At 42.7% G+C, this 26756-nt stretch overlaps 2 protein-coding genes and 1 long non-coding RNA gene across 8 annotated transcripts in view; 2 read left to right on the top strand and 1 right to left on the bottom strand.

The window, feature by feature from the left end:
* The window catches only part of PRRX2 (paired related homeobox 2), a 66830-nt gene extending 50244 nt beyond the window's left edge, over positions 1-16586 (top strand). Inside the window, exons 2-5 of one of the 2 annotated variants that reach the window (XM_074293833.1) lie at positions 10501-10685; positions 11038-11216; positions 12350-12473; positions 12945-16586. In XM_074293833.1, the coding sequence (XP_074149934.1) occupies positions 10501-10685; positions 11038-11216; positions 12350-12473; positions 12945-13127 (671 nt within the window). In that variant the 3' untranslated portion in view covers positions 13128-16586. The remainder of the gene's footprint in view (positions 1-10500; positions 10686-11037; positions 11217-12349; positions 12474-12944) is intronic. The other variant, XM_074293834.1, reaches the window with a different exon arrangement.
* An 836-nt stretch (positions 16587-17422) lies between these two features.
* The window catches only part of LOC141557734 (uncharacterized), a 36498-nt gene continuing 27164 nt past the window's right edge, over positions 17423-26756 (top strand). For both annotated transcript variants that reach the window (XR_012486887.1, XR_012486886.1), the window contains exon 1: positions 17423-25051. This is a non-coding gene — a long non-coding RNA (uncharacterized LOC141557734). The remainder of the gene's footprint in view (positions 25052-26756) is intronic.
* PTGES (prostaglandin E synthase) overlaps positions 26497-26756 on the bottom strand; it is a 34856-nt gene continuing 34596 nt past the window's right edge. For all 4 annotated transcript variants that reach the window (XM_074293835.1, XM_074293838.1, XM_074293837.1 and 1 more), the window contains exon 4: positions 26497-26756. This exon is cut by the window's right edge and continues 925 nt beyond it. The gene's annotated coding sequence lies outside the window, so the exon portion shown is untranslated.

The following is a 26756-nucleotide window of genomic DNA, read 5'->3' on the forward strand; positions in this document are numbered from 1 at the left end:
TGGTAGTTGGGATTTGAACCTAGGACTCTAACTTAAGTTCAGTGCTCCAACTCATTTACTTGAGAATAACTTACAATCAGGTAAGAAGAGTCTCACAGAATCCCAGCAAAATGTTAGAATCTAAAGGCACCTTTAGAATTCATACAGTACAATAGTTCAAAAAGGATGACCTAAGAAATCTTTCACATCTGTGAAGTCAAATCTATTTTCATAATAATATATAGATGTTTTAATTTCTAATTGCTAACACAGTAAATAATACTGGATGTTATCCATGCAAACAAAATTTGTTTAGAAGGGTCAGGCTCAGACTGGTTATTTCAAGTACACAAGAAAGCTTAAGAAACCAGGGAGCCATCATAGAGAAAATTTATCCAGTTTCAAATGAACCCTTCCAGTTTTTCCTAAGACCTGGCAAACACCCTTGCTCACTGAACCCCACTCCTGTCTTTTGGTTCTTTCCACATTATTAGTCATTTTCCCATTTGACTGGCTCCTCTGGATACCTCCTCCCATACATCTTTCCAATATATCCTTCTAGAGTGACTTTTCCTCACTGGGTCTCCCAAAAGCTATGTTTTCAAATCTTGCCTTTTCCTCCAGTCAATCCCCAACTTCTCCCTCCCCCCCAGATGTAGCTTTTAATTTCCCCAAAGGTCTTTAATTGAATTATGTGATACCCAATTGTTACACAAATGTTTCTGATACTTGTCATCTCATTCTCTTCTTCTGAAGTGTTTCCCATACCACCAAATCTCCAAATAGACCATCAGAATTAGAGACTGTCCTTTGCCAAAGGGACTTAAGCTCTGAAGTGTTTAGATTCTTAAAATCAAACACTGGATTTGCCTGTTTCAAAGGGACAAGTACAGCAATTAGCTTCAGCTGGCAGTTTTTCAGAGGCCCTAACCACATTTGTTGAAAACATTGCTCTTCTGGGTGAGAGCCCAGGAAGTCTGGGGGATGGACAGTTGCACAGTCTCAGCTTGGATGGGGAAGAGAGGGAATAGCTGAGGACCAATAGCTTTGGCCACAGAGCCCCTGTGTGGGAGGCTGGGGCATCCTCTCCAGAAGTACCATAGGGTTGCTTTTTTTTTTTTTTGGTTGCTTCTTTTTTTTTCTTTCATTAATAACACTCACTCCCATGTCTAGACCAGATTTCCAATCTCAAAAAAGGTGCACCCAATCCACTGAAAAATATGGTATTTGCTTCATTTAAAAAAAAAAAATCTGCTAACTAAATAGATGAGAGTATAAGGGCTATGACATGGTTCAAAGGCATCCTCAGTGGCTCCAGTGGCCATGGAGCACCTTATAAATGAGCACCAGTTAACAGTTGCATTTATAAGTGTCCCAAGTATGTGGCTTCCAGGAAGCCATGAATTACTTAATGAGCAAGATGACTCCACACATAAGTAATAGAAGACTCAGCTCTGGACATTTCTTGAGGGCTTATTCTACGTTCTGCATCTCTCTAATTGCCCCCTATTACGGCTCTACCAAGCAGCTGTCCCGGGGCCACTTACAAGCCCAAAGAATCAAGAGAAGGTGCTGAGCAAGGCAGTGCATTAATAACCTTGTGGAACAGCCTGCCTGCCCTCGTAATCACTCAGGACATCATTACTAGCCCTCTTACTTAAGGCCTTTTCCCAGAGGTATTTTAAAGGCCTCCACAATCTTTACCAGGAAAGCCTTTGGGTGAAGGAAAAGACTTTCTCCTCTGTTACTCCCTGTGACTTTCTTGGCTGTAAATATTTCTGCAGCCTTGCGGCCCCTCTGATTAAGGCCCAGTGTTAATTTGTTAAATCCACATCAAGATCTAGGGAGCCAGTTGTTTATTTTTGTTAATATATTGGCAGCGATGAGATGGTGGTGGTGGGGTGAGTGTTGGAGGGGGGAGGGTGGACTGGGAGCCTATTGGGTAAGAGCAAATACTAATTAATAAAAGTTATTTATTTGGGTATGAGCCCACCACAATCCTAGGGTCAGGCTCAGACTGGTTATTTCAACCAAAAACAAACAGAAAGTGTCTCTCAGCAGCTTGAAAAAAGGTAGGGGTGGGAGGGGGCTGGAAGCAAAGGTTGAATTTATTTGTTTTAGGAAGAATTTGCAGTTAATTCCCTCCAGGCTATTTTGACCCTTAAATTACATGGAATAAGAAAAAATAAGTGGGGTGGGAGGGGAGGGTAAAAAAGACTTGATCATTTGGCAGAGAGCACATTTGAAAATCTCTGGCAAGCAGTCTGAAGAGAAATGGAATGTGTGAAATAATTTAACAGCAGAAAACCGTGCTAGTCATTTTTTCATTGCAATGTAATAGCAGGCAATGTAATTTTAGCTTTAAGAGGTGTAGACCTGAAATTTCCTCCGTCTGAACTAAACCCAGAGAGAAGAGACAGAAAAGTGTTGTTCCTAAACCTTTTACACAAACATTTAAGCAGCCGATGGAAACCTTTTCATGTTTTTCTGTCTTCAAACTAAATTTTTAGTTTCAAGAAGGGAGACTTTGGGCTCCATTCCCATTTGAAAAATTGTAATTCTTGATACTTTTCTCTCTTCCCTCTTCTTCCCCCAGATCTTTAGATGGGTGTGATTAGAGATGAGTTGTATCGATGTATTTTCTGGCGGTAGAACAGTGGTTTCTTTTTAAACCTCAAACTTGATGCTCCCAGAGGAAAACACATATCCACATCAATAAATTCCTTAAATGATGATTTAGGAAGTTAATATAATAAATGAATATCCAGTCCTCCTCCACAAGTTCTCCTCTGAAGCCTTGCTGTGGAGGTGACCCCGGACTCTTAAAGATTATTCCAGGGGACAACAAAGCCTTGCCAGGTCCAACCAAGCTGGAAAGGCCTCAAGAACAGGCCTTAGGAGACACTGGATTGTCTGTCATCCAAGAACTAACTGAGCTAAATGAAGAAAGGCTCATCTCTAAGAAGTCACACGCCAGATGATGGATTTTTTTTGGCCACCATAGTACAACAGAGCATCCATTGAGCCATAGAGATGGTGTAATCTGCCTGCTAGTGAAATCAGGGTCGTGAAGTATTCCAGGATCACATCATCAAGCATGTGGCTCCAACAATGGAGCCAGGGAGACACACAGGGAATACCAGACACAATCTCTGCCCTCCAGAAATGTGAAGAGACAACACTAGTACTAAATCAGGGGATAATTCAACTCTTGCTATTGAAGGTTAGCCGTGACATGGAGGAGGACAATAGGGAGAAAACAAGAACGTTAGATTTAAAACAGGAGCTGTATTAAAATCCTAGCCTTTTCAGTGGGGCAAACAACGCTAAAAAACCACCCTGGACCTCAACTTCCTCATCTGTTAAAGAAAAGAAGAATGGATTGGATAATGGCTAACCTCAATCCCACGATCCTAAAATGCAGCTGACATGACATGTGTGAGGGACAAATCGACAAAAACTAATGATTATGACATTGAGAGCACAAAAAAAGCCCGAGAAGACCAGCAGAAAATGGAATGCCTTCCCTGGGGAGGCATGATTTCAGTTAGATTTTGAAAGAGATTGGGAACAATGGCTGAACAGAGGAAGAAAGGAGATGATGAGAGAAATGATGGGCAAATACTAGAGAAAAGGAGGGGGGAGAGACATAACATGCATTTAATAAGTCCCTGCTGCATGCCAGGCATTGTGTAAGCCCTTTACAAAGATTAGCTCATTTGATTCTCATAATAATTCTGATAGGTAGGTGTTATTATCTCCATTTTACAGTTGAGGAATCTGAGGGAGGCAAAGGTTGGGTTGTCTAGTGTCACATAGCTAGTATCTAAGGCTGGATTTGAAGTCAAGTTTTTCTGATTCTAGGTCATTGTGATATTGAGCCAGAAAGAACAGGTTATGTTTAATGGGTAGGAGTATTCAAAAGATTAGTGATATTTTATCCTAGAATTAATAAGGTATTACTGAACATTTCTTTGTTCAAGAATATTCAGTGGCTCCCCATTGCCTCATAGACAAAATGCAAACTCTTCGGTTATGCATTTAAAACCTGTCTCCAGCCGACCTTTGCGGATTCACCTAACTTCTTTCACATAACTCTACCTTCCAACCAACCTGGCCTTCTTGACAAACTCTGAAACAGGCATTCTACCTATCTCCCACCTTTATGCTTTCCCATAGGCTCTCATTCCTTGTATTCACTCCCTCCTCACCTCCACCTCAAAGAACCCCAAGGCTCAGCTCATGTGCTACATCCTCCCCTCTCTGCAGTATGAAGGATATTATCACCATGTTAATTCAGGTATAATTCCAAGTCAGCTTTAACATCTCATTGCTCATCAAAGAAAATATGGATTTTCCTTGGGCCTGGCTGTGGGTGAAAACCACTCCCTAAGGGGAAAAAAATTTGAGTTTGAACCAGTCACTTCCCTCATGGTTTACAACAGATTCCTCTCTCAAAACCTTTTGTCACAAAAGGTCTGATTAGTGTAGAGTTCAAAGGGTTGGGAACTAGGGACCTCTGACTTCACTGATACAGTAGTCTTCTCCCTTTACTAACTCGGAGAGACAATCTTTTAGAGCTGTCTGGAGGTAGAAAAATGTTAAGTCATTTGCCCAGAGTCAGCCTGTTTGGGTCAGAGGCCTTAAATCCAGGATGTCTAAACTTAAAGTATATCTAAACTTCCTCTTGTAGAGTTTAAATAATCTACAAAACCTCTTGTGAGTATTAAGGGAGGGTTATCACTTCTTAGGTTCTTAACCCTTTTTTTGCATCATGGATCCCTTTAACAGTGTGGAAAAATCTCTGAAATCTCTCTCAGAGTAATGATCTTAATCCATAAAATAAAGCACATAAGATTACAAAAGAAACCAGCTGTATTTATAATAACAATAGTTAATCTTTACATAGCATTTTAAGTTTTGCAAAGAGCTTTGCAAATATCTCATTTTATCTTCACTCTGAGAAATGGGTGCTACTAGTATCCCCATTTTACAGGTGAGGAAGCACTTGTAAAATGAAGCAGATTGAGATTAAATGACTTGCCCAAAATCAGACAGCTAGTCTGAGGCTAGAATTCAGGTCTTTCTGATTTCTACTGCTGTTAAGTTGTTTCATTTGTGCCTGAATCTTTGTGATCTCATGTGTTTTTGTTTTTGTTTTTTCAAAGATAATGGAGAAACTGAGGCAAATAGGATTATATGTTTTGCCCAGGGTCACAAAGCTAGTAATTGTATAAGACCAGATTTAAACTCAGAAAATAGTCCTGAATTCTAAGCCCAGTGCTCTATCTACTTACCCACCTAATTGCCTCTCTGTTGCTCTCTCTTTTTATATAAAGATATATATATATATATACACACACACACACTTTCTCTCTCTCTTTTTCTCTTCTTTCTGTTTCTATCTCTTGTCTCTCCTCTTCCTCTCTTTTTTCTTTTCTCTTTTCTTTCCCCCCTCTCTCATTTGTAATATAATGTATACAAATATATAATATCTGTAGATTATGAACAAGTTCACGAACCCTAAATTACTTAACCCCTAATTTAGGAAGTCCTAAGTGATTCCCCCCCCCCCCTGAGGCTGGGGTTAAGTGACTTGCCCAGGGTCACACAGCTAGGAAGTATTAAGTATCTGAGACCACATTTGAACTCGGGTCCTCCTGAATTCAGGGCTGGTGCTCTATCCACTGCGCCACCTAGCTGCCCCTGGAAGTCCTAAATGATTGTGAAAGGAACTTGGAGCTAGGGGCTAAAGATGAGTTTCCAAGTCTTCCCCATTCCTAAGAATGGACAAGAAGGCCCTTAGGTTACCGTAATCACAGTTTGGATGAGAGACAGGATCCAGAAGGAAGGTCAGTCCTGCCCTGGATCCCCAAACAAAGGAGATGGTTATAAGGTAATGGTTATTAGTCACCAGCTTTCCAGGGACTCCTGTGCATTAGTTTAAAACAGGGTTTCATGTGACCTTTTGAGTTCCATCACAGGCACCTAGCCGACAACCTGGAGCCAGAAAAGTTGTCTCTTAACCACTCTGGTGGTCAAAAGAAGTAGAAAAGCAAAATGGTTTTCATTATAACTCCCATTTTGAATGGCTCAGACACTTCCCGGAAAAATTCTCCTTTTTTGGCTGAAAATTTTCCCTGGGTTGGGTTTACGCCCAAACAGCAATGTGTATGGGAATGCACGCCTCTCTGTGTGTGAGAGCAAGAGACCTGATCAGTTACTTGGAACTCATAAAAACAAGAAAATCACCCCATTTCTGCCCCCATCCTCCTTCTGACTTAAACTGACCAGAAGGGGGAAAAAAAAAACAACATACTAAATTAACTATAGGCTGGTTGTTGGCATTCAATAGTGCTACTTCACTGTATTCTACTCCTCCCCACTCTGATTCCCTCCCCTCACTCTCGAAATAAAAATACAGCATGAACTTTCTAGTGGAGGCAGCATGGTGGCTAGAAAGCCAGCCTCCCAACAAGAAAAACCTGAGTTTACCCAGCTTCTTGTGATGCTGGGCAAATCACTTAATTTTGGACAACTGCCTAAAGCCAGAGAGAAAAGGGCATCAGTAAACTTACCTACGATCCCTACATGTGTATATTGACTTAGAAAACCACTTGTTAACACCATCTATTCTGTTGTATTTTTATTTATTTTGTTGAATATTTCCCATTTACATTTTAATCTGGTTCTGGCAGCACCCAGGATTGTTGGCAGCTGTGACCTTGGCCAGACACCTTTCTCCCTGGACTATAAGCCACAGAAGAAGTCTCACTTGCACTGATAGAATTTGAAATCTCAGGTCCGGTCCCTGTCCCTGATAACATTCCTGAGATCTCAGCTTGACTAAGAAGGCAGTGAGGAAGCAGTGTCCGCACCCAGGCACTGAGAATGGCCATGCTTGAATGTTACCAAACCATATACATAGATAGGATTGTAGACTGGTGGTGGAAGAGGCCCCTGTTGTCTGTTCCTATCATTTTTCAGATCAGGAAACTGAGATCCAGAAGAGTTAAGTGACTTACCTGGTGACATAGCTAATAATTGCCAAAGGTAAAATCTGAACGTAATCCTTCCGACTTTAAATTCAGATTGCTATCTACCCCTCTGGACTGACTCCATTCATTTGTTTTAGTGAAGTAGGGACTACAAAGTGTGGGGAAACTGAGACTTGGACTTCAAGTCCAGACATTTATTGTGCACCTCCTGGAAGCCCTAAATAATCTTTGGGGTGTATGTTGGAAGGGCAGCTGGGGAGGGGGTGCAAAGCAGACAGGAGACAGCGATAAAAGCGATCCTTGCCTCGAAGGAACTTTTCTTTGGGTAAGTCTGTCCCATGCCTTCTTGAAGACAGTAAAATGGAGTGTCCCATGTGGAAAATAGCAAGTAGGATGAGGTGACTTGTGAAGGACTAAGATGGCCCAACAAACTTACTGAATACTCAGTAAATACTTGCTGTTGCTGCTCAGTCACGATCAACATTTCCTGATCCCATTTGGGATTTTCTTGGCAGAGATATTTGGAGTGGTTGGCCATTTCCTTCTCGAATTCATTTTACAGATGAGGAAACTGAGGCATAAAGGGTTAAGTAATTTACCCAGGGTCATTACAGGGCGTGAGTCTCTGAGGCTGGATTTGAACTCAGGAAGAAGTTTTCCTCTCCAGGTCCAATCTTTAACTACTGCGCCACCTAGCTGCCAACAAGAACTTGCTGAATGCATGACAAATGCAAGGAATTTTCCCCAGAGAATGCAGGAGTTAAGACCTTAAAGAATGAAGTGCAATTAATTTTGCTTCCTAATGAGCAGAAGATAAATGCAGGAGATACATGGGAATATAAACAGCTGACAAGTTCTCTCCACAAGAGAAGATTGGAAGGAAGTTGGTGTCCCAGCAGAGAGCTAAAAACATTATCACAAAAAGCAAGCCATTTTGCTGCCAACTCCAACCTGAAATCCATCTCTCTCATGAGGCTTATGACAATCAATGAACAAGATTTATTAAGCACCCACTATGTGCCAAGCACTGCATGAAGCACTAGAAGCACAAAGACAAAAATTCTAAAGTCTCTGCCCTCAAGGAATTTATACTTTATGGAGAAAGCCAGCGTGTGTGTGTGTGTGTGTGTGTGTGTGTGTGTGTGTGTGTGTGTGTGTAAACCTGTATCCTTCTATCTATAGCTATATTGACAAGGTATCCCCAAAGTCTTGAAGGAGAATAAATATGAGACAAATGTTGTAGAAGACACTAGCAGTTGGGGTCACTGAGGAAGCATTTATTTAGGTGGCAGTGCTTGAGGTGAGTTTTGAAGGATACCTGGGATTCTGAGAGGGGGAGGGCAGGTAGAAGACCATTTCAGACAGTCCAAAGGGGAGGAGATTGAAGACAGGAAAATGGAGTGTCCCATGTGGAAAAATGGCAAGTAGGATGAAGTGGCTTGTGAAGGACTAAGATCGCCCAATAAACATTATATTTGATCCTAGAGCCACTGGTATTTTTTGAGTAGGGGAATGCTGTGGTCAGGCCTGTACTTCAACAAAATCACTTTGACTTTCTTAGGATGAGGACGGAAACCACAGAGTTTTGTTTTGCGGCACAAAAATTTCAGTGGTGCCCCCTTGCATTCATCAGGAGGTAGAAACAATTGTATAACTGCTTTTTTAAGCTGCTTAAGGGCCTCAGTTTCCTTCCCCCTAAGAATTATATCCAATAAGTTTCTTACTAAAATCATGCTGCCAGCTCTCTCCCCAAGGTGAGACCTTTCTGGACTCCCAGGGTAAATGCATGTGGGGTCAGTGTTCCAAGACCCCTTTTCCCCACAATGGCATGGTGTCCTGAAGTCTCTCCTCCCATGAGTTTTGTGTCAAAAGGTCTATTCTCTTTCCTCCCAACTAAATCTATCTTTAAAAGGTCATTGGGGATGGGGGCAGCTAGGGGGCGCAGTGAATAGAGCACCAGCCCTGAATTGGAGGACCCGAGTTCAAATCTGGTCTCAGACACTTAACACTTCCTAGCTGTGTGACCCTGGGCAAGTCACTTAACCCCAGCCTGGGGGGGGGGGTCGTTGGGGAGGGTTACTGCAATTTAGGAACAAGCAACACTGCTGACCTTTGGTAGCTGTGTGGCCCCAGGCCAGTCATTCAAATTAAGCCTTCTCTTTGAGCTTCACTTTCCTTATGTGTAAATTCAGGACTGTAACACTTGTGCTACCTCGTCTAAGGGTTGGTGTGAAAGTGCTTTGTGAGCATTAATAGCCATCTATAGGAATGTTTGCCGTCATTAGGACTTTGGAAAGATTTGGTTCAAATTGGTTCAGCTTTTTGAATTTTTAATCACCAACTATGGGCAAAGCTTTCCTTGTTCTGGGTTACAGAAGGAAATTCACAGATGGAGAAGATACAATTCTCCACCTCCAGGAGTTAATAATCTCAGATGCTGCAGTAGATTCCTGGCAGATATCCCCTTCCATGGGGCAGATAACAATCGGTATATTACTGGGAGAGTCCCCTCCACTAAGTGCTATAGGTCCTTCCTCAGTTTCTATGGATTTAGTGAAAATGTTAATGGAATGAATGGGTCCTACAGCAAGAGTCACTCTCTCTCAATAATCACTTTATAATTTAATAAGGGGAAAAGATACAACAGTGCGTCATAGGATCTGAGGATTCGTACCATATACCGACAGCTAAGTGGAACAGCAGATAAAAGCACTGGACCTGGAGTCAGGAAGTCCTGAATTCAAATGCAGCCATGGTGCTTGATAACTTATGACTGGGCAAATCATTTAATCTCTTTCTACCTCAGTTTCCTTTTGGATGGAAACAATTATTATTGTTTCCAAATAGAGAAAATAATCACAAATAGAGAATAAATGAGATAAGATCTGCATGATACTTTGCAAACCTTAAAATGCCCCATTTTCCCTTTCTATAAGATGGAAATAGTAATAGCACAAATCTCCCAGGCTTGCTAGGAGGATAAATGAGATACTATCTGCGAGGCACTTTGTAAACCTTAAAGTATCCCATTTAAAAATGATTATTTAAAACTGGAAAGAACCTTAGAGGATCATTAAGAATCACCGCATTTTTCAGATGAGGAAACTGAGGTCCAGAATAGGGAGGAGACTCCCCCAAGGCCGCAAAGCCCCAATTCTTCTCATTCCAAACCCAAGGTCTCCAACTTCATTTTTGTTGTTCAATGTGTCTTGACTCCGTATGGAGTTTTCTTGGCAAGGATGCTGGAGTGCTTTGCCATTTGCTTCTCCGGTGCATTAAGGCAAAGAGAGATTGAGTGATTTGCCAGGGCCACTCAGCGGGTGAGCGTCCGAGGCTGGATTTGAATTCGGCCCGCGCTCTAACCCCTGGGTCACCTGGCTGCCTCCTTTCCGTCATCCTGCACTCCCCACGCAGGAGCTGGCGAGGACTTCCAGAGCTTGGGGCTGCCGGGCCGGCCTCTGAGGGACATCACGCCTCCAGGCGCTCTCCGTGCGTCTCTCTCTGTCTCTCCCTGTGACTCCAGGTGAGTGCCTCAGCCCCAGCAGGGGGGCCGCCAAGAGGAAGAAGAAACAGCGCCGAAACCGGACCACCTTCAACAGCAGCCAGCTGCAAGCCCTGGAGAGGGTGTTCGAGAGGACGCACTATCCCGACGCCTTTGTACGAGAGGAGCTGGCCCGCAGAGTCAACCTGAGCGAGGCTCGCGTCCAGGTGAGAGCAGCGGGGCCGCCCGCCCGCTCCCCGCGGGAGGCGGCGCAAGTGCTGGGACGGGGCAAGCTTTGCGGTGGCCTAGGGCTCGGCAATCTCAAGCTCTGTGACTGAAACGGACCCCAGGAAGGAAGGGGACAGCTTCCTTGTGGCCTCTGCAAAGGCCTCCTGGCCCCATGCCCACGGTCCCACCATTAGAGCATCTCTGTTTTGGTTTTGCTCCCAGCTAAGATAAACTCAGTAATTTTGCTGAGCATCCCTGGCTGAGACCCACCACGGAGGGCGTGGTGTACCCAGACCCACAGCCAGCTTCCTTCCTTCCCCTCCTGACTGTGTGCTCCTGGTCTCTGCCCAGGTATGGTTCCAGAACCGGCGGGCAAAGTTCCGACGGAATGAGAGAGCCATGCTGGCCAACAGGTCCGCCTCACTCCTCAAGTCTTATAGCCAGGAAGCCGCCATCGAGCAGCCCATGGCGCCTAGACCCACGGCTCTGAGTTCAGACTATCTGTCCTGGACGACCACCTCCCCATACAGGTGAGACTTCCCGGGCTCTGAACCTGCCCTTTCCCCACCTCACCTTCTAGGGATTTCATGGCTAGGGTGGGCAGGGGGACAGCTAGAGAGCAAAGGGAGGAGAAATAAGTCCTCTTGAAGTCTGGGGAAGAAGGGGAAACAAGGACCCTCAAAATGGAGAGCAAAAGGGGACTAGGTAATTCTCAAAGTAACTGCTCAAGGCCCAATTTTTTTTTCCCCCTTGGGAGGCACAGTAAGACAAAGCAAAGAATTCCTGTACAGAGAAATTAAAGAATCTTTTGAGCTTGGTTAACTCCAAATCTAAACCAGTGGGAAACCCCTGTCCCAGAACAGATTAGCTCAGGCTCCACCTATTTGGACACAACTAGGTAGGAAAGGGTAGAGAAGTATTGGGAGGAAAAGAAAAGGAAAAGGGAGAGATATACCGAAAGGAAAAGGAAAGAGGAAAGAGGGAGGTGGAAAATCAAAAGGAGAAAGGGAGAGGGAGAAGACAATAAGGAGAGAGAAGAAAAAAGGAGAGGAAAATGTAGAAGGAGATAATGAAAGGAGGAGGGAGAGGGAAAAGGGAGGGTGGGAGAGGCAGAAGGAAATAGGGAGGAGAAAAGGGAAAGAAAAAAAGAAGAAAGGCAGAGAAAGGAGGTGGGAAGGGATCATAGAGAAAAGGAGAAGGAAAAGGAGAAATGGAATGGGATAAATGGGGGAAAGGGGAGGGAAAAGAATAGAAGAGACAGAAAAAAACAGAGAGAGAGAGAAAGAGAAACAGAGAGAGAGAGGAGATAGAGAGAGAGAAGACAGAGAGAGGAGAGAAAGGAGAGAGAGAGAGAGACAGAGTCAGAGAGAGAGAGACAGAGACAGACAAAGACAGACAGACAGAGAGACAGACACAGAGACAGAGAGAGAGATTTATCAGATGGCTTTTAGGGGATCTATTCTGAAAAAGGGATTTCTAAATGACTGTCAGAAAAGCCTAGCAAATTACAATGAATCCTAAGACAGAAAGGGAGATGAGACGGGGAGCTGGGGACTCTGGCTCATCAGGCCAGCTGCATAGGGAAGGGCCTGCTCTGGTATCTAGGCTCCACTCTGGACACCTCAGCCCATAGGTTCTGATCACTCTCTAATCTCAATTTCAGCTCAGCTGCTGGCAGCTCTGGGCACTCACACCCTCCTGCCAGAGATGCACCGGCTGATGGGGGCTCCAGAGCCAGTTGCGGGGGCAGCTCCACGCCTGTCCAGAACATCGAGATGGGCTTGCCGGTGTGAAGGGGAAGAAGGGAAGAGAGGAAGTGGGGCATGGGGAGAGCAGGGAGTTAAAATGTCTGGTCAGGGCTCCCCTCACACCACACCCTCCTCCTCCTTCCTTATTCTTACTTGAGATGGCAGGGGAGGTGGGGAACTAAAGTTTTTCTGGGGATCTTAACTATCAGAGAAGAACTCTAAAATCCCTTCCAATTCTGAAATTCCATATTTCTAAGACTTCAAAGGTTACCCAACCCCCTCACTCAAAAGTGTAGGATTCTAACTCTTCCCCAAGTCCTGCCAATCTCTTGGCATTTCTGAGAGGGAAGGGGCAGATCTGAGATCCCATATGATTTAAAGAGAAAGCTAAGATAGAAAAGTGAAGAGAGAGGAGGACAAGAATGGGAAATCACCAGAGAGTCAGGAAGTGGTGGGGCCAAGGCTGTGAGTGATTCATTTATCTTATGTCTCCTCCTTCCTTCACTCCAGCACGGTACCATCCTACAGCCCCGGGGGGACAACCACTCCCACTCAGGGGGTCAACATGGCCAACAGCATCGCCAGCCTCCGCCTCAAAGCCAAAGAGTTCAGCCTGCATCAGAACCAGGTGCCCACAGTAAACTGAATGATTCCCAGCAGCCTTCAGCCAGGACTAAGCTACCTTTTTCTTAAAATAAATAAATAAATAAATAAATAAATAATAAAGAAAAAAATTAAAGAAAAAAGAAAGAAAAAAAAAAGAAAAATGTTTTTAAAAAGAAAAAAAGAAAAAGGGGGAGATGGAAAGAAAGGAAAATGAACCCCTCTTTCTTCTCAGCAGTACAAGGATGGCTTTTTCTGCCCCCAACAGAAGGGCTGGTTAAGAAAGGAACTTACAGAGACCTCCAAGGACACTCTCTTCAGCCCACAGTCTTTCTCCCAGTTGACTGCTGAGGACAGCAGGACCCTGGGCCCAGCCCCTCCCTTCCACCCTCTGTTTCTGATATCCCCACTCATGAGCATCTGATGCCATCAGACCAGAAAGGAGGAGAGAGACCTCCCTGAACAGACTTTGTTTGAAAATCAAAAAGCTTGAATTCTTTAAAAAAAAACAAAAAAAAAAAAAAAACCTGGAAAGGAATGGGGAAAAATGAAAAAAATTACAAACAGAACCAAAGATGTTTCATTTGAGATGCAAAATATAAACCGGTGCCGGCTGATGCTGTTCAAGAACCATTTTGGTTCCAGAAATCAGATGGGATTTTGGCATCAAATGTCCCAGTAGCCCTCGGGGCCACAGTCAGCATAAACCATCGTCCATATGCTCGTCTGTGACATCACAGGGCCAGCTTGCATACCTCGGTCTGTACATAGGTCAAAGTTTTCCCATCTCCACTGCACACACAGCGGAGTCTGGCTCCTTGGTTTGGGCCTTGAACAATTATGTGCATCCTAGTTGGAGGTGGGGAGAGGAGTCAGAAAGAGACTGATGCAGCCTTTCTCCATCCCTTTTTCCTAGAGAAGCTCTCCTGGGGTTTCTGGCAGACTCTCCAAGAAAAGGATATCAGAGGCCATGTTATAGGGTAAAAGGAGACTGGTGCTGGGAAACAGGGTCCCGGCCCTCCCGGCTGGACCACCACTTCTGCTGGAGGACAGAACTGGACCAGATAACCCCAGGATGCCTTCTCTCTCTGAAACCTGAGGTCCTCCCTGCATACAGGAGGCTCAGTGACATACATGTTCTCTGTCTACCTGAAACGGCTAGTGTTCTTCAAAATATCCCCAGTCTTCTGGTTCGTACAGGAGCCTGCTGGGCATCCTTCCTTCTGCCAACCACTACTACCCTTCACAACTGGATATCCAAGCATGGCCATGGGGGGGAGGGGGTGGGGAAGAGAAATAGAAGAGACATTTCCCTCCTTCCCAGGAGCCTCTTTGCTTTCTGTGTATGGTCTCTAGCTCCCACCTCCCCCTCCTTAATTGGTGATTTGAAAGAAGGACCAGATGGGAATGGGGCATAAAGAAAGCCCTTTTCTGGGGATGTAGCAGAAAGAACAACCCCCTGGGGACCCTGAAGTTTGGTTCAAATCCTGGCTTGGCCACTTAATACTTGAATGACTTTAGCAAGTGGCTGTCCCTCTCTGGGCTTCCTGTAAAATAGGGGTGATTTCTAAAGTCCCTCCCAGTGTGATGCTTTAGGATTCTGGGATTAAATCCTGAGCCAGGGAGACTGGAAAAGACTCAGAGAGAAGGTGGGAAAAACACAACAAAGTAGTTTGCAGGAACGTAGAACTTCTTGACCTTCATATGCAGGCAGATCAATGAATTGCCTAAAAATCTGTATGGAAACTATGCTTTATGCAGCTCTGGCAATACCTATTTTGATAGCATTAGCTCTTGGAACAAATGGGAGATGCTGGACTACAGGCAGATCTGGGATTAAAGATGGGTGCTTGTCTATGGAATAACACCCATCTTTAATTTTTGGTCCAGAACCAAAATATAGTGATCAAAAATAGTGATCTCTGCAAAGGCTTATGAAAAGGGAAGAGGTGACAGGGAAAATACTAGGGGCTAAAATTCAGCTATGGGAATTCTGCCTGCCAGCCAAGGCAATCAGTAGTCATAGAAAACTGCATGTGGTGGTTCTGAAATTAAATAACTTCTCCCTGACAACCAGCCCTAGAGAGACCACCCAGCCCAGACCCAGCCCACATCTGTTCTTGCACACAAAAGCAGAGGTTTGGTTTTTTTTTTTTTTTTATTGTATAAAACACATTTATTTTTCTATAGATGCTGCTACATTACACCCAGAACTCATATGGTTTACTATGCAGAGACAAAGGAGGGAAGTCATCGGCACTCCATATTATTCAACAAGCCTGACAAATCCTACGTTAATTTGATCAAAGAACAACTTATACTTAGTCAAAATGGACAAAGTAGGCAGTCATTCACTTGGAAGAAAGTTTCCAAAAAAGCACTGTCCCAACCCCACATCTGGGGGTCAGTGTCTGAAATCCTACCATTACCAAACTTTCTCTGGGCTTATCTTAAAATGCAAATATACTCCTGAGAGGTTAAATTAAATAACATTAAATATCAAGTACCTGGTTATAAATTAGTTTATCAGAACTTGGCGGGAGGGACGGGGAAGCCAGAATGCTTGGAATGGGGAGAAGTAGGAAGTGGAGAATGTAAGGGGAAAAAGGCTTACAAAGAAAACGAGAAAGGATGCTAAGGAATTTTTAAGAGCTCTAACTTTGCCCAGTGATTTTGGGATGGAGGCAGGGCAGCCTCCGAGGCTCGTAGCAGAAGTCGAGACCTGCAGCCTCTCCTTTAAAAAGGGTGGCGAATTGCAGAAACTGGTGGGTACCTCCACCTCCATGAAAAGTTGACCAACCACTCAAGCAAGGGTATCTTTGTCACCTGCCCACACTGACTCCAGCTGGCCAGCAGGGGGCCTAACGGAATATCAACAAGAGACTTGATAAACAGATTGCAATTTAAACCTCTGTTCCTCAAAGGGAGAGGAAAAGCTAATAGATTATAGTTCCTCCCAGGTGTATTAGAGGCAGTGGTTAAGGTCTCTGAGTTTAGGGATGCCAGCAGGCAGGGGTTGTGTACGCAAAAGAAGGATGTTTTCTTTACCATTTTTTTTTTTCTTGTTGGAAAAAATAAAGGCCTTTTCTGGTCCTGCTATGGGCTAGATAGATGGAATCGGCATGTTTGTGAGGGCCTGGAATCCTCTCTGAACACGAAGCTTGTATTCATGAGAACCTCCTCCAGCTTTGGAAAAAGCCGTGGGGGCTCTATTCCCATGGAAAGCTCCTGGCTCCCTCAGTCATACCACAAGGATATAAATGTCACTTCCGCCATGAGTGCACTAATGAAAATAAACCAGTTTAATAGTTTACAGATGCCTCTCTGGAAACCCAAAAGGGAGAGAATAAGGAGAATAAGGATCTCTCTCTCTCTCTCTCTCTCTCTCTCTCTCTCTCTCTCTCTCTCTCTCTCTCTCTCTCTCTCTCTCCTCCTCCTCCTCCTCCTCCTCCTCCTCCTCCTCCTCCTCCTCCTCCTCCTCCTCCTCCTCCTCCCCCCTCCTTTTTTTTTTTAAAGAAAAACAAAATGAATTAAAACATTTGCTCTTGATACTGTAGCCCTTAATTGCTATGATGTTTTGGCAGCTTATTCAGCGTCTGTCACTTGAGATAAAGGCTTCACTGAGACAAGATACAAATTGCCCATACGGAGCATTGCAATGAATTTGAAATTTTTCCTCTGCAGGGCTTTTTCTTCATCCCGTCTCTCTTCTCTTTGTCTGTTTCAGTTACTCATAAGCAGAATTGATGGGGTTTTCAAATTGTCCCTTTCAATATTTTTAATATGAAGGAACTTTTATTAAAAAAAAAAAAAAAACAAAGAAAAACTCCAAACCAAATCATTTAAAAAAAAAAAAAGCCCAGCTTTTGGCAAAGCAATGTGAAAAGTATATATTTGAGTTAATACTGAGATATACAGGCTGGGGGCCAGATTCTTGCTTATTTAGAGGTGATAATCTTGAAAAAGAGAAATTCAGGGATACTTCAAGATTGCAGCCCTTCCTGGGATCCAAAGGCCAAGCCAATTCATTATAAAAGTGGGCTGCCATCACAAAAGGAGACCCCAAGGGATGGAGTAGAGGAGAGAAAAAAGGATGGCTGGATAGAAATTGGGGTGGAGTAAACTCTGGTCTCCTGCCATCCTGGTAACAGAGGGGGCGTAAGGAGATTTGGCCTCCTCCTGCCAAAGGTTCAATAGCAAGTATTCTTTTTAGGCTCAAATTCCTATTAGGCCAAAAGGTAGGAGGATAAGAGGAGGATTTGGAGTCAGAGCACCAATATTTGAAGTCTGACACTACCAGAAGCTCTACCTGTGTAACTCTGGACAAAAAAAATTTCAACTTTCCTCATTTCTTTTGAGCTTCCTCATCTATAAAATAAAGCTAATAGATTAAATCAATGGTTCTCAAAGAAAGGTCCATAGATCTCATAAAAGAGGTCCATGAGATCAAAATTATTTTATATTTTAATTTTTAATATGACAAATAGATATAATAGACAGAGATAGACAGATAGACAGACAGACAGATAGATAGATAGATAGATAGATAGATAGATAGATAGATAAATAGATAAAGTTCTTTGGAAATACCTGATTTTAAGAAGTATTGAGACCAAAAATGTTTGAGAACCATGAGATTAAACAATTGCTGAAATGTCTTCTAATTCTGAAATCTAGTTATCCTGTAGTCACAGTGATTTTATAATCCCATGACTAGGACACATATTCTAGAATTCTCATCCCTTTTCACAGGCATTGGGTTGAAAGGAATTAAGGAAAGGGGAAGGTGGCACAAAAACTGTCAAAGGGGGTTCTGTCAAATCTGTCCCTGATGAGGAACCATCCAGCTCAGGCCTGCTTCTCATCTGTTACTTAAACAAAAGAGGCAAAAAAAAAATTTTTTTTTTTTTTTAGTGCACATGTACCTTGAAATCATTGCTCACACCCAGAACTAATCTGATTTACTCTCCAGAGAAAAGGCAGTTAGTCATCACAGATTCATCAAGCATATAACCTTGGGTTGGCTAGACACCACTGCTTACTCTTTCACTGAGTTATTTGACCAAGGTAGCAGAGAAAAGCAAAAAAGGATTAGAGCAGAAAAGTGCTTTGATTAGAGGGCGTTCTGCCCCCTATTTATAAACAGTGCTCCGTGTCCCACTCCAGGTATGACAGTTGTGTCTGGAATAACACCATTAGTGCTTCTTTCTTTTGGGTTATACAAGGGGCTAAGTCACACAACCCTATAATTCACACTGAGGCATAAATTAATTTATCAGATGATTGGTTTCCTTCTTAAAATAGGGATGAAGCAGCACTATACAGTACAGTTGCTAGAATTCAAGACTTGGAGTCAAGAAATCTGAGTTTCAAGTCCTGCTTCAGAGACTTCCTACCTGTGTGACCCTGAAAAAATCTTGTGTAAAATGAGAAAGTTGTGTAATATGGCTTTTAAGGTTCTTTCCAGTTCTGACTATATGATTCTCTAAGATCCAAATTTGGAGTGGAGAGAGAAGGAAAGATGGAGAGCAGTTAACCAGCTTCCCAGTTTTATCATTCTCATAGCTTTCTTTGCTTTAAAAAATAATAAGAAAAATTTTAAAAGGTGGAGGAAGCTTGTAGGTTGTATTAAATACAGTTCTAAAAAGAAAAAAAACATCACTGGGATGGGATAATGAGATAAAGACAGGATAAGTCCTAGTAAGTTCCATGTCACATGGAACTTGCAATTGAGTAGGGGAAATTTTCACTAACACTGATAGCTAAGAGTGCATATTGAGCACATTGGAGGATTGCCAAAAAACCCCAAAGTCATGGATGAGGTCTGAGGGGAAGTATTATTACTGTCCACGAAAAGAGATGATTTTAGAGGTGCATTTTAACAAGTAGGAATTCTGCAGGTAAAGAGAAAAGGGAGGGCATTTCCACATCTGCATGGATAGCAGAAGCAAAGTCATAGAGGCAGGAGAATTCAGTGTATGTTTGGGAGCTGGAGTCATTCTGTTTGCTTAGTGCAGAGGATGGAAGATAGGATATAGCAACGAAAAGTGATGGTAGCTCCTGATCCCCATTTACATCTTTCAGTTGTGTCTGGCTCTTGTTCCCATTTGGGTTTTGTTTTGTTTTGTTTTTTGGCAAAGATACTGGAGCGGTTTACCATTTCCTTCTCCAGCGTGTCCCCATTATATAATTAAGGAGCTGAGGCAGATAGGAGCTAAATGACTTGTCCAGGATCACATCACTTTAGTAGGAAACTATTAAACTATTTTTTTTTAATTTAAGGAGTGGTACATCTAGGTTTGTGCTTTATAGAGGTAGTATAGAATAATGGAATGGCTGTTGGATTGGTAGTCCACAGAAACCCGGTACCAACATTTTTGATGTGAACATAGTCAAATCACTTAAAACCTCTCTGAGGCAGCTTCCTCATCTATACAATGGAGATAATAATACTAGTACCACCAATCTCTAAAGAGTTTTCAATCCAATATGCATACGTATATATATTTTAATATGTGCGTATGTATTTATTATGCCCCTATATGTTAGGAACTGTGCTAAGTACCAGGGATAGCAAAACAAAAAATGACCCAATTCTCAAAGACTTTATATCCCCCTGAGGAGAGTTACAACAGGAACAGATAAGTATAACCTGAGATTCAGTTAGGGCCCTAGACCCCTTTCTTTGACAAAAGGACTCATTGAATCTTGGGAGTTTTTCTTTAAGGCTTGGAACCCCCTTCCTCTCCCCATCAAACCTCCCCTGGGAACATCAGATTCTGACTTATGTTATTTAAAGGAGCTCCCAGCTCCCTCTGTAAGAGCATCAGACTTCCTCAACAATAAACACAGGGCTGTTTTATTAATGGAATGTAAAGGCTCCTGCCTTCAATCTATTCAGTTCAGGTTCCCTTATCCCAAGAGATTCAGTCTCTGCAAACTCACAGAGCACAATTTAAGTCTCAGTGATATAAATGAATTCATGGGTCCTGGTATAGGTCCTGAGCCTCTGCCAACCTACTAACTCCTTTCTCAGGCTCTAGTACAGGGTTCTTAATTTTGTGTGTGTGTCACACATTCAGATGAAACCTATGGAGCTTTTCTCAGAATGTCATTTTTAAGTGTATAAAATACATAGGATTATAAAGGAAATCAAAGGTTGACAAGAAAAATTATTTTTTTCCATCCCAACACCTGAAATCTATCCATAGACCATACTTTGCAGATCCTTGAACCTCTAGTTAAGAGCAGCATGGATCTAATGCTTTTCTCTTGTCTGCCTTGCTTTTCTGGAGTCCAGAATCCTCTCCCAGGATGTCAGTCTCTCAGCACAAGTGTCCATCCTCCTGTGTGTCCCAAGTCATCTCTAGGGCAGCATTGCTCATTTCAGGCCTCACATATGGCCACCAACCCAACTTGGCTCTGATACTTGCCAGGCAGCTGCTATCCCTGATGGCCTGATACTACTGTAACCCTACCACATGAGCTTCCAACATGGAAGTTCCCTCCTTATCTTTTTAATGTCTGTCTCTCTCCAGTAATTTCAAGCTCAGAACTTTTTATATACATGTGCCTTCAGATAGTCTTCTAACCAGTTTAGCCAAGGAGAGAGGGCAAGCAAATCTTTTTGTGGCTGCTCTGATTTCTTGGACACTTTCTACCACATAAACACGTGACAAGTCTATTTCAAAAAGGCATGTCGGAGAAATAAGAAAGAACTCTAGGAATTCTGAGGCAGGAAATTCTGGAGAGTATCCAGAAGGAGGTGTCTCTGAAATGAATCTTGAAATAATTTAAGAATTATAAAAGGCTGAGGTGACAAGGGAATGTATTCTGGGCATTTCAGTCAACTATGCCGAGATATGAAGATGAAGAAATGACATGTTGAGTTTGGAGATTAGCAAATAGTACAATTTGACTAATGTGTTATGGATATGAGAAGGATAATATGAGCATATTGGGTTGAAGTCCAATTATAAAGGACCTTAAAAATCAGATTAAGGAGTTGATTGTATATTTTCCCTAGAAACAATGGGAAGCCAGTAGAAGTTTTTAGTAGAAAGAAGATAATGTTGGCAACTCTGAATGGATGGGAGAATCAAGTGTCAAAGAGATCAATTTAAAGGCTGTAACAAGGCAAAAGTGCTCTGTCATTTTTTAAGGTGTTAAAAGGCATTCTTATGAACCTTCTTAAGAAAGGTCATTCTGACAGTAGCATGAAAGATGGATTGTAGAGTGGAATTCTTAGACCTTAATAATGATTAATAAATTAATAAAGGTAAAGGAGAGGAAAGTGTCAACTATAACGCAAAGGTGGCAAACATAGGAAACTCTAGAAATGATAGTATCCCAGATAAAAGTAGCACACAGCTGGGGATGTGTTGAATCTGAGATCCTGTTGGAACATCCTCTTGGCTATTTTGTGAAGACGACTGGAAATGTGAGTCTGAAACTCCATGAGAGATCTGGCTTGAGCTCAAATAGGCCAGGATTCAGTCAGATGAGTGACCTACACACATTGTTGTTCTTTTCTATTTGGATATGATCTAGTTTGAAATAAAACTGTTCCCAGATATGGATAAACAGGATGCTTGAAGTTAGGTTCTCACAGTCCCACCTCCCCACCTGACTAAATGTTCCTGGACAATCTTAGGAGAGTGACTCCAGGAAAAAAAAAAAAAAAAAAGTATTTTACTTGAGGAGATGAGCTTTTTGAAGGTAGAAAAGAAGGAAAATTTTACCAAGACAATCAAGAGACTTATAAAACAAAACACTTCAATATTATTTTGATAGAAATTAAGGAAGTACAAATGGTTAGATTGAGCCAATCTGTTAAAAATATCAATAGTTCCCAAGTTAATTTAGATTGTAAACAATATCAATGAGCTACTGACTAGTATTTGTAAAATTATAATTCATATGGAGCTTTAAATAATGAACAATAGTATGGTAATTATATAAATTATCTAATACTAGATTTAAAAATAGAAAAATAGACGAATGTAGAAAATATAGAATTCAGAAATGGCACTAAATGAATATGAGATAATAGATAAACTCATTATTAAGGAGCAGTGGGGAAAGGAATACAAAAGGATTCAATGATAATTATTGGGAAAACTAGATAATGTATAATAGAATAACTTAATTTCTCAGACACCCAGAGGAGACCCTCCAGGACAGAAGGCCATACCAACTCTTCTACTCATTTGGAAAGATTCTATCCAATTTACTTAATTTCGTTCTTTTTTTTTTTTTTTTAATTTTATTTATAAATTTTTTGACATTATATATGCATGAGTAATTTTTTTTAGTAATTTTTTATAACATTATCCCTTGTATTCATTTTTCCAAATTATCCCCTCCCTCCCTCTACCCCCTCCCCCCGATGACAGGCAATCTCATACATTTTACATGTGTTACAATATAACCTAGATACTATATAAGTGTGTAAATCCAATTTTCTTGTTGCACGTTAAGTATTGGATTCCGAAGGTATAAGTAACCTGGGTAGATAGACAGTAGTGCTAACAATTTACATTCACTTCCCAGTGTTCCTTCTCTGGGTGTAGTTGTTTCTGTCCATCATTGATTAACTGGAAGTGAGTTGCATCTTCTTAATGTTGAAGATTTCCACTTCCATCAGAATATATCTTCATACAGCATTGAAGTGTACATCGATCTTCTGGTTCTATTCATTTCACTCAGCATCAGTTGATGTAAGTCTCTCCAAGCCTCTCTGTATTCCTCCTGCTGGTCATTTCTTACTGAGCAGTAATATTCCATAACTTAGTTTCGTTCTAAATCCAGAACTTCAGGACCCGAAGTTCAGGACTCCATCTCTAGTAGTTGGCCCAGGTCAACTCTAGAATTTTCGGGAACACTGCCAAGTTCCCCTTCCTACCACTTCCTCTGCGCCTAGTCCTAGAAGGAACATCTGTTGTTTATTTGGGGCAGAATATTGGGGGTTTAGTCACTCGCTCAGATCACAAAGTGAGTGAGTGTAAGAGTCTGGGGACTGACTGCAGGGCCTGTGCTCTACCACTGTGCCATCTAGCGGTCCCCTAGAAGGGGCATGTGAAACACTGTCAGAGTCAGCCTTACAAGGCTCCAACAAGATTATAAACTCATCAATAATTTCACCAAGGATGGGAGCCGTGTCTCAAGTGTCTAGCCCCTCACAGAGAGTGGTGAGTAAATCACGGAGTCATCTGAAGGGATACTGAACAATGATGTCCCCCTGATCTCAAATATTAACCCCAATGCCTACCATTTTACTAGCTTCACTCCTCAAAGTTTTCAAAGATCTACTTTTAAAATGAGACATTGTACTTCTGCTCTGCATCTTATCAGGGCCTCGAGATCCTGGGTCCCATTGGCCATAAAAATGGAGCGTAGCGCTGATAGGGTCACAACACTGCCTGCACTGCTGAGAAAGAAGGCTCCACCCCAGTGATGGGGGCCGGATGATTTATTCCTTGAGCTTCATAACTCATGGAAGTAACCCATGGAGCAAGCTACCCTCTGCACTGGTTGAGAGAATATACTCAACAATGAAGTTGGGAGTCTTTAAAGTTCAAGGATCTACTTGGGGCCATGAACACCCATCACCTTAGCTCTAAGCCATGCATCATGCCACGCAGCTGTCCACCAGGACACCAGCATCTAGTCAATGTGCACGTGCTCTGCCCTGCTACTGTCTCTCCTCGCCAGGAAGTGTTCTCCTGATCTCCCTCAACCCAAACATACACTGAATTCTCCTGCCTCTATGACTTTGCTTCTGCTATCCATGCAGATGTGGAAATGCCCTCCCTTTTCTCTTTACCTGCAGAATTTCTACTTGTTAAAATGTTAAAAAAATGTTAAAATCATCTCTTTTCGTGGACAGTAATAATACTTCCCCTCAGACCTCATCCATGACTTTGGGGTTTTTTGGCAATCCTCCAATGTGCTCAACATGCACTCTTAGCTATCAGTGTTAGTGAAAATTTCCCCTACTCAATTGCAAGTTCCATGTGACATGGAACTTACTAGGACTTATCCTGTCTTTATCTCATTATCCCATCCCAGTGATGTTTTTTTTCTTTTTAGAACTGTATTTAATACAACCTACAAGCTTCCTCCACCTTTTAAAATTTTTCTTATTATTTTTTAAAGCAAAGAAAGCTATGAGAATGATAAAACCGGGAAGCTGGTTAACTGCTCTCCATCTTTCCTTCTCTCTCCACTTTTGGGGATCTTCCTGAGATGAAGCTGTACAGTTTGCAGGATGACTCAATGCTACCTCTGTCTTCCCTACCCAAAGGGCCCCAGACGCCCAAGACCATGCTTTTTTCAGTGTAGCCAGGGCCAGACAGCACGGAAAAACTTCCTTATAGTAAGAGATATCTAAAAAGTAACCGGCAGCTTCAAGGAAGGGCAGTTTCCCCATCTCTGGAGGTCTTTAAACAGAGATTAGATATGGACTTGTCCGTTATAGTGGGAATTTCTTGCAAGTAGGGGTGGAACTAAATCCCAGAGGGTGGCAGAGACCGGGCCATGGCGACTGGTATCTGTATTTTCACTTCCCATCAGAGTTTACCAATTTTTGGCAAAGCTGTCACTTGTATTTCTTCTGGAAACCAAGTGCATTATCCCCTCAGGCTCTAAGCCGTAATACATCCAGGTGCTTATAGGCCAAGGTGGTGTCAGTAAATGAGAGGGGATGACCCGAAGTCCTCTTCCAGATCTAAATCCTTTCATCTGAGAAATGGCAGAGAGCTTCGCAGCCTTCTGAGGGCCCTCCCTCTGGCTGAAGCAGCCCAGTCTGCTTATTCGGGCACCAGGCCCTCGGACTGGGCAACACTGCCATCTAGAGGTCATTGTTCTCTAAGCCCTACTCCTCTGTCCCAGTGGTCCCACCCCATTTCCCAGCTCAGCCTACAGGCCCTTCCTCTGAGACCCGCTCTTGGGCTCCCAGAGAGCCTGGGTGAGATGAGACTGCCATCCCTGCCGGTTAGCTCCGACAACAAGCAGTAAGTGCCGCTGGGAACTGCAGGGTTGGGGCTCCTTATCCCTTTTATATAAAAACTTATCCAAACCCAGCACGGTTCGGGAACACAGGATTGGAAAGCTGGGGACGTTGGTGTGAATCTTGTTAGTAACCCATGCAGCTACTTTAGACAAGTTTTTAGTCCTGCTTCCTCACTGAAAATTAGGGGTTTGGACTCTGACTTCTAAATCCCACTGGAGAGCTAGCAACACAGCCATCCATCTCTGCTCTTCCCCTTGGCTTAAGTCGGGGTCTTAGGGCGGTCAGAGCTGACCACAACTGGCTCTAAAGGCGAGTCAGTCAGTTTTCAGAGGAGGAAGCTGGTCCATTCCATTAAGATCCTCTTGGTGGCTCCCCATTAACCATGAGTAATGGCATCCCACTTGTGCCAGTTGCCTAGCAACCCCCTTATTCCCACACACCTAGTTTCTTCCCTCAGGCTTTCCTTTAACTCCTGAAGGGAAAGTGAAGGTTGGTAATTGTTCCCACAGCAACCTCTATTCCCATTTAGCAAACAGGCTCCACAATGACTCAGCTCATCTCCTTAGAGAAGTGTGCTCTGGGATCTAGGAAACACTGAGAAAAGCCTGCTCCTAGTGATGTCAATTAGAATGAAATGTAGTTCACCATTCAACCGGAGGTGGGGGGGAGGCACAACTTAGGGACCTAGTGAGCTTAGTTTCTAAGTTTGCTTAGTTTAGTTTGGAACAGGTGCAAAAGAAAGTGACAAAGGACAGTATGGAGAACTGAAGAACAGGCTCAAAGTGCATTGGTTAAATTTATATATGTTGGAAATATCTAGATCAGAGAAGATTGAGGTAGGAGGTAAACAATAGTTGCTTGAGTATTTGGTGGGTGAGTTATTGGTGGGTAAGAGGGATTAGGAATTAGATTTGGTTTACTTGAGTCCCAAAGATTTCAAAATCAGGAGCAGTGAGGAAAGAGATTTTACATAAACTGTCTCTAGAAACAATGGGCTCTTTAAAAAGATTGAATGCTCAGTGGCCAAGGATACTGTGGAAAGGATTCTTGGGTCAATTTTTCCAATTTTGTATGATGTGTGACTGAAACTGGAGCAGGAAAAAAGGGAGTAATGGCATCAAGATGAGAATGGTCAGCAGAAGCTTCATCAGCAGAACTCTGGAATGTTCCTGTCAAGCACTGGTCAGAATGACCCCCAGAATACTGGATTTCAGAAGTGGAAAGGAATTTAGTAGTCGTCTAGTCCAGCTTATATCCAAAAGGAATTCCCTGTGTAATATACCATACAAATCAAAATTAAGGGCTTGGGGTGGATGCAGGATTTGGCCTTCACTGGGAATTACTATCCTTTAAATTTCACTGTCAAGGACATGATCAAGTTAGACCACCGGAGAGCACCCAGTTTGAGGAAAAGTGGACATCATGGATAACCAAAGTCACAGAAGCTTAGAACAATATCAACAATTCAATTTAATGACCTTACAAAATAAAGACCTTACAAAACAAGAAGAAAGTATGCTTCTTGGGGATGAACTTCCAGCAGGTGGTGGGACATTGGGGTTCCCAGTGTTAAGCCTCTAAATCACAGAAACAATGCCAAACTAAGAAGTCAGCTTTTATTTGCCTTATTTTATGACTACCCGATTTATACCTGTTGATTATAACTCTGTCCCCCTTCCCTCTTTCAAAGAGGTTGGATTTCATTA

The sequence above is a fragment of the Sminthopsis crassicaudata genome, chromosome 2, assembly GCF_048593235.1.
Source record: "Sminthopsis crassicaudata isolate SCR6 chromosome 2, ASM4859323v1, whole genome shotgun sequence".
Lineage (NCBI taxonomy): Eukaryota > Metazoa > Chordata > Mammalia > Dasyuromorphia > Dasyuridae > Sminthopsis > Sminthopsis crassicaudata.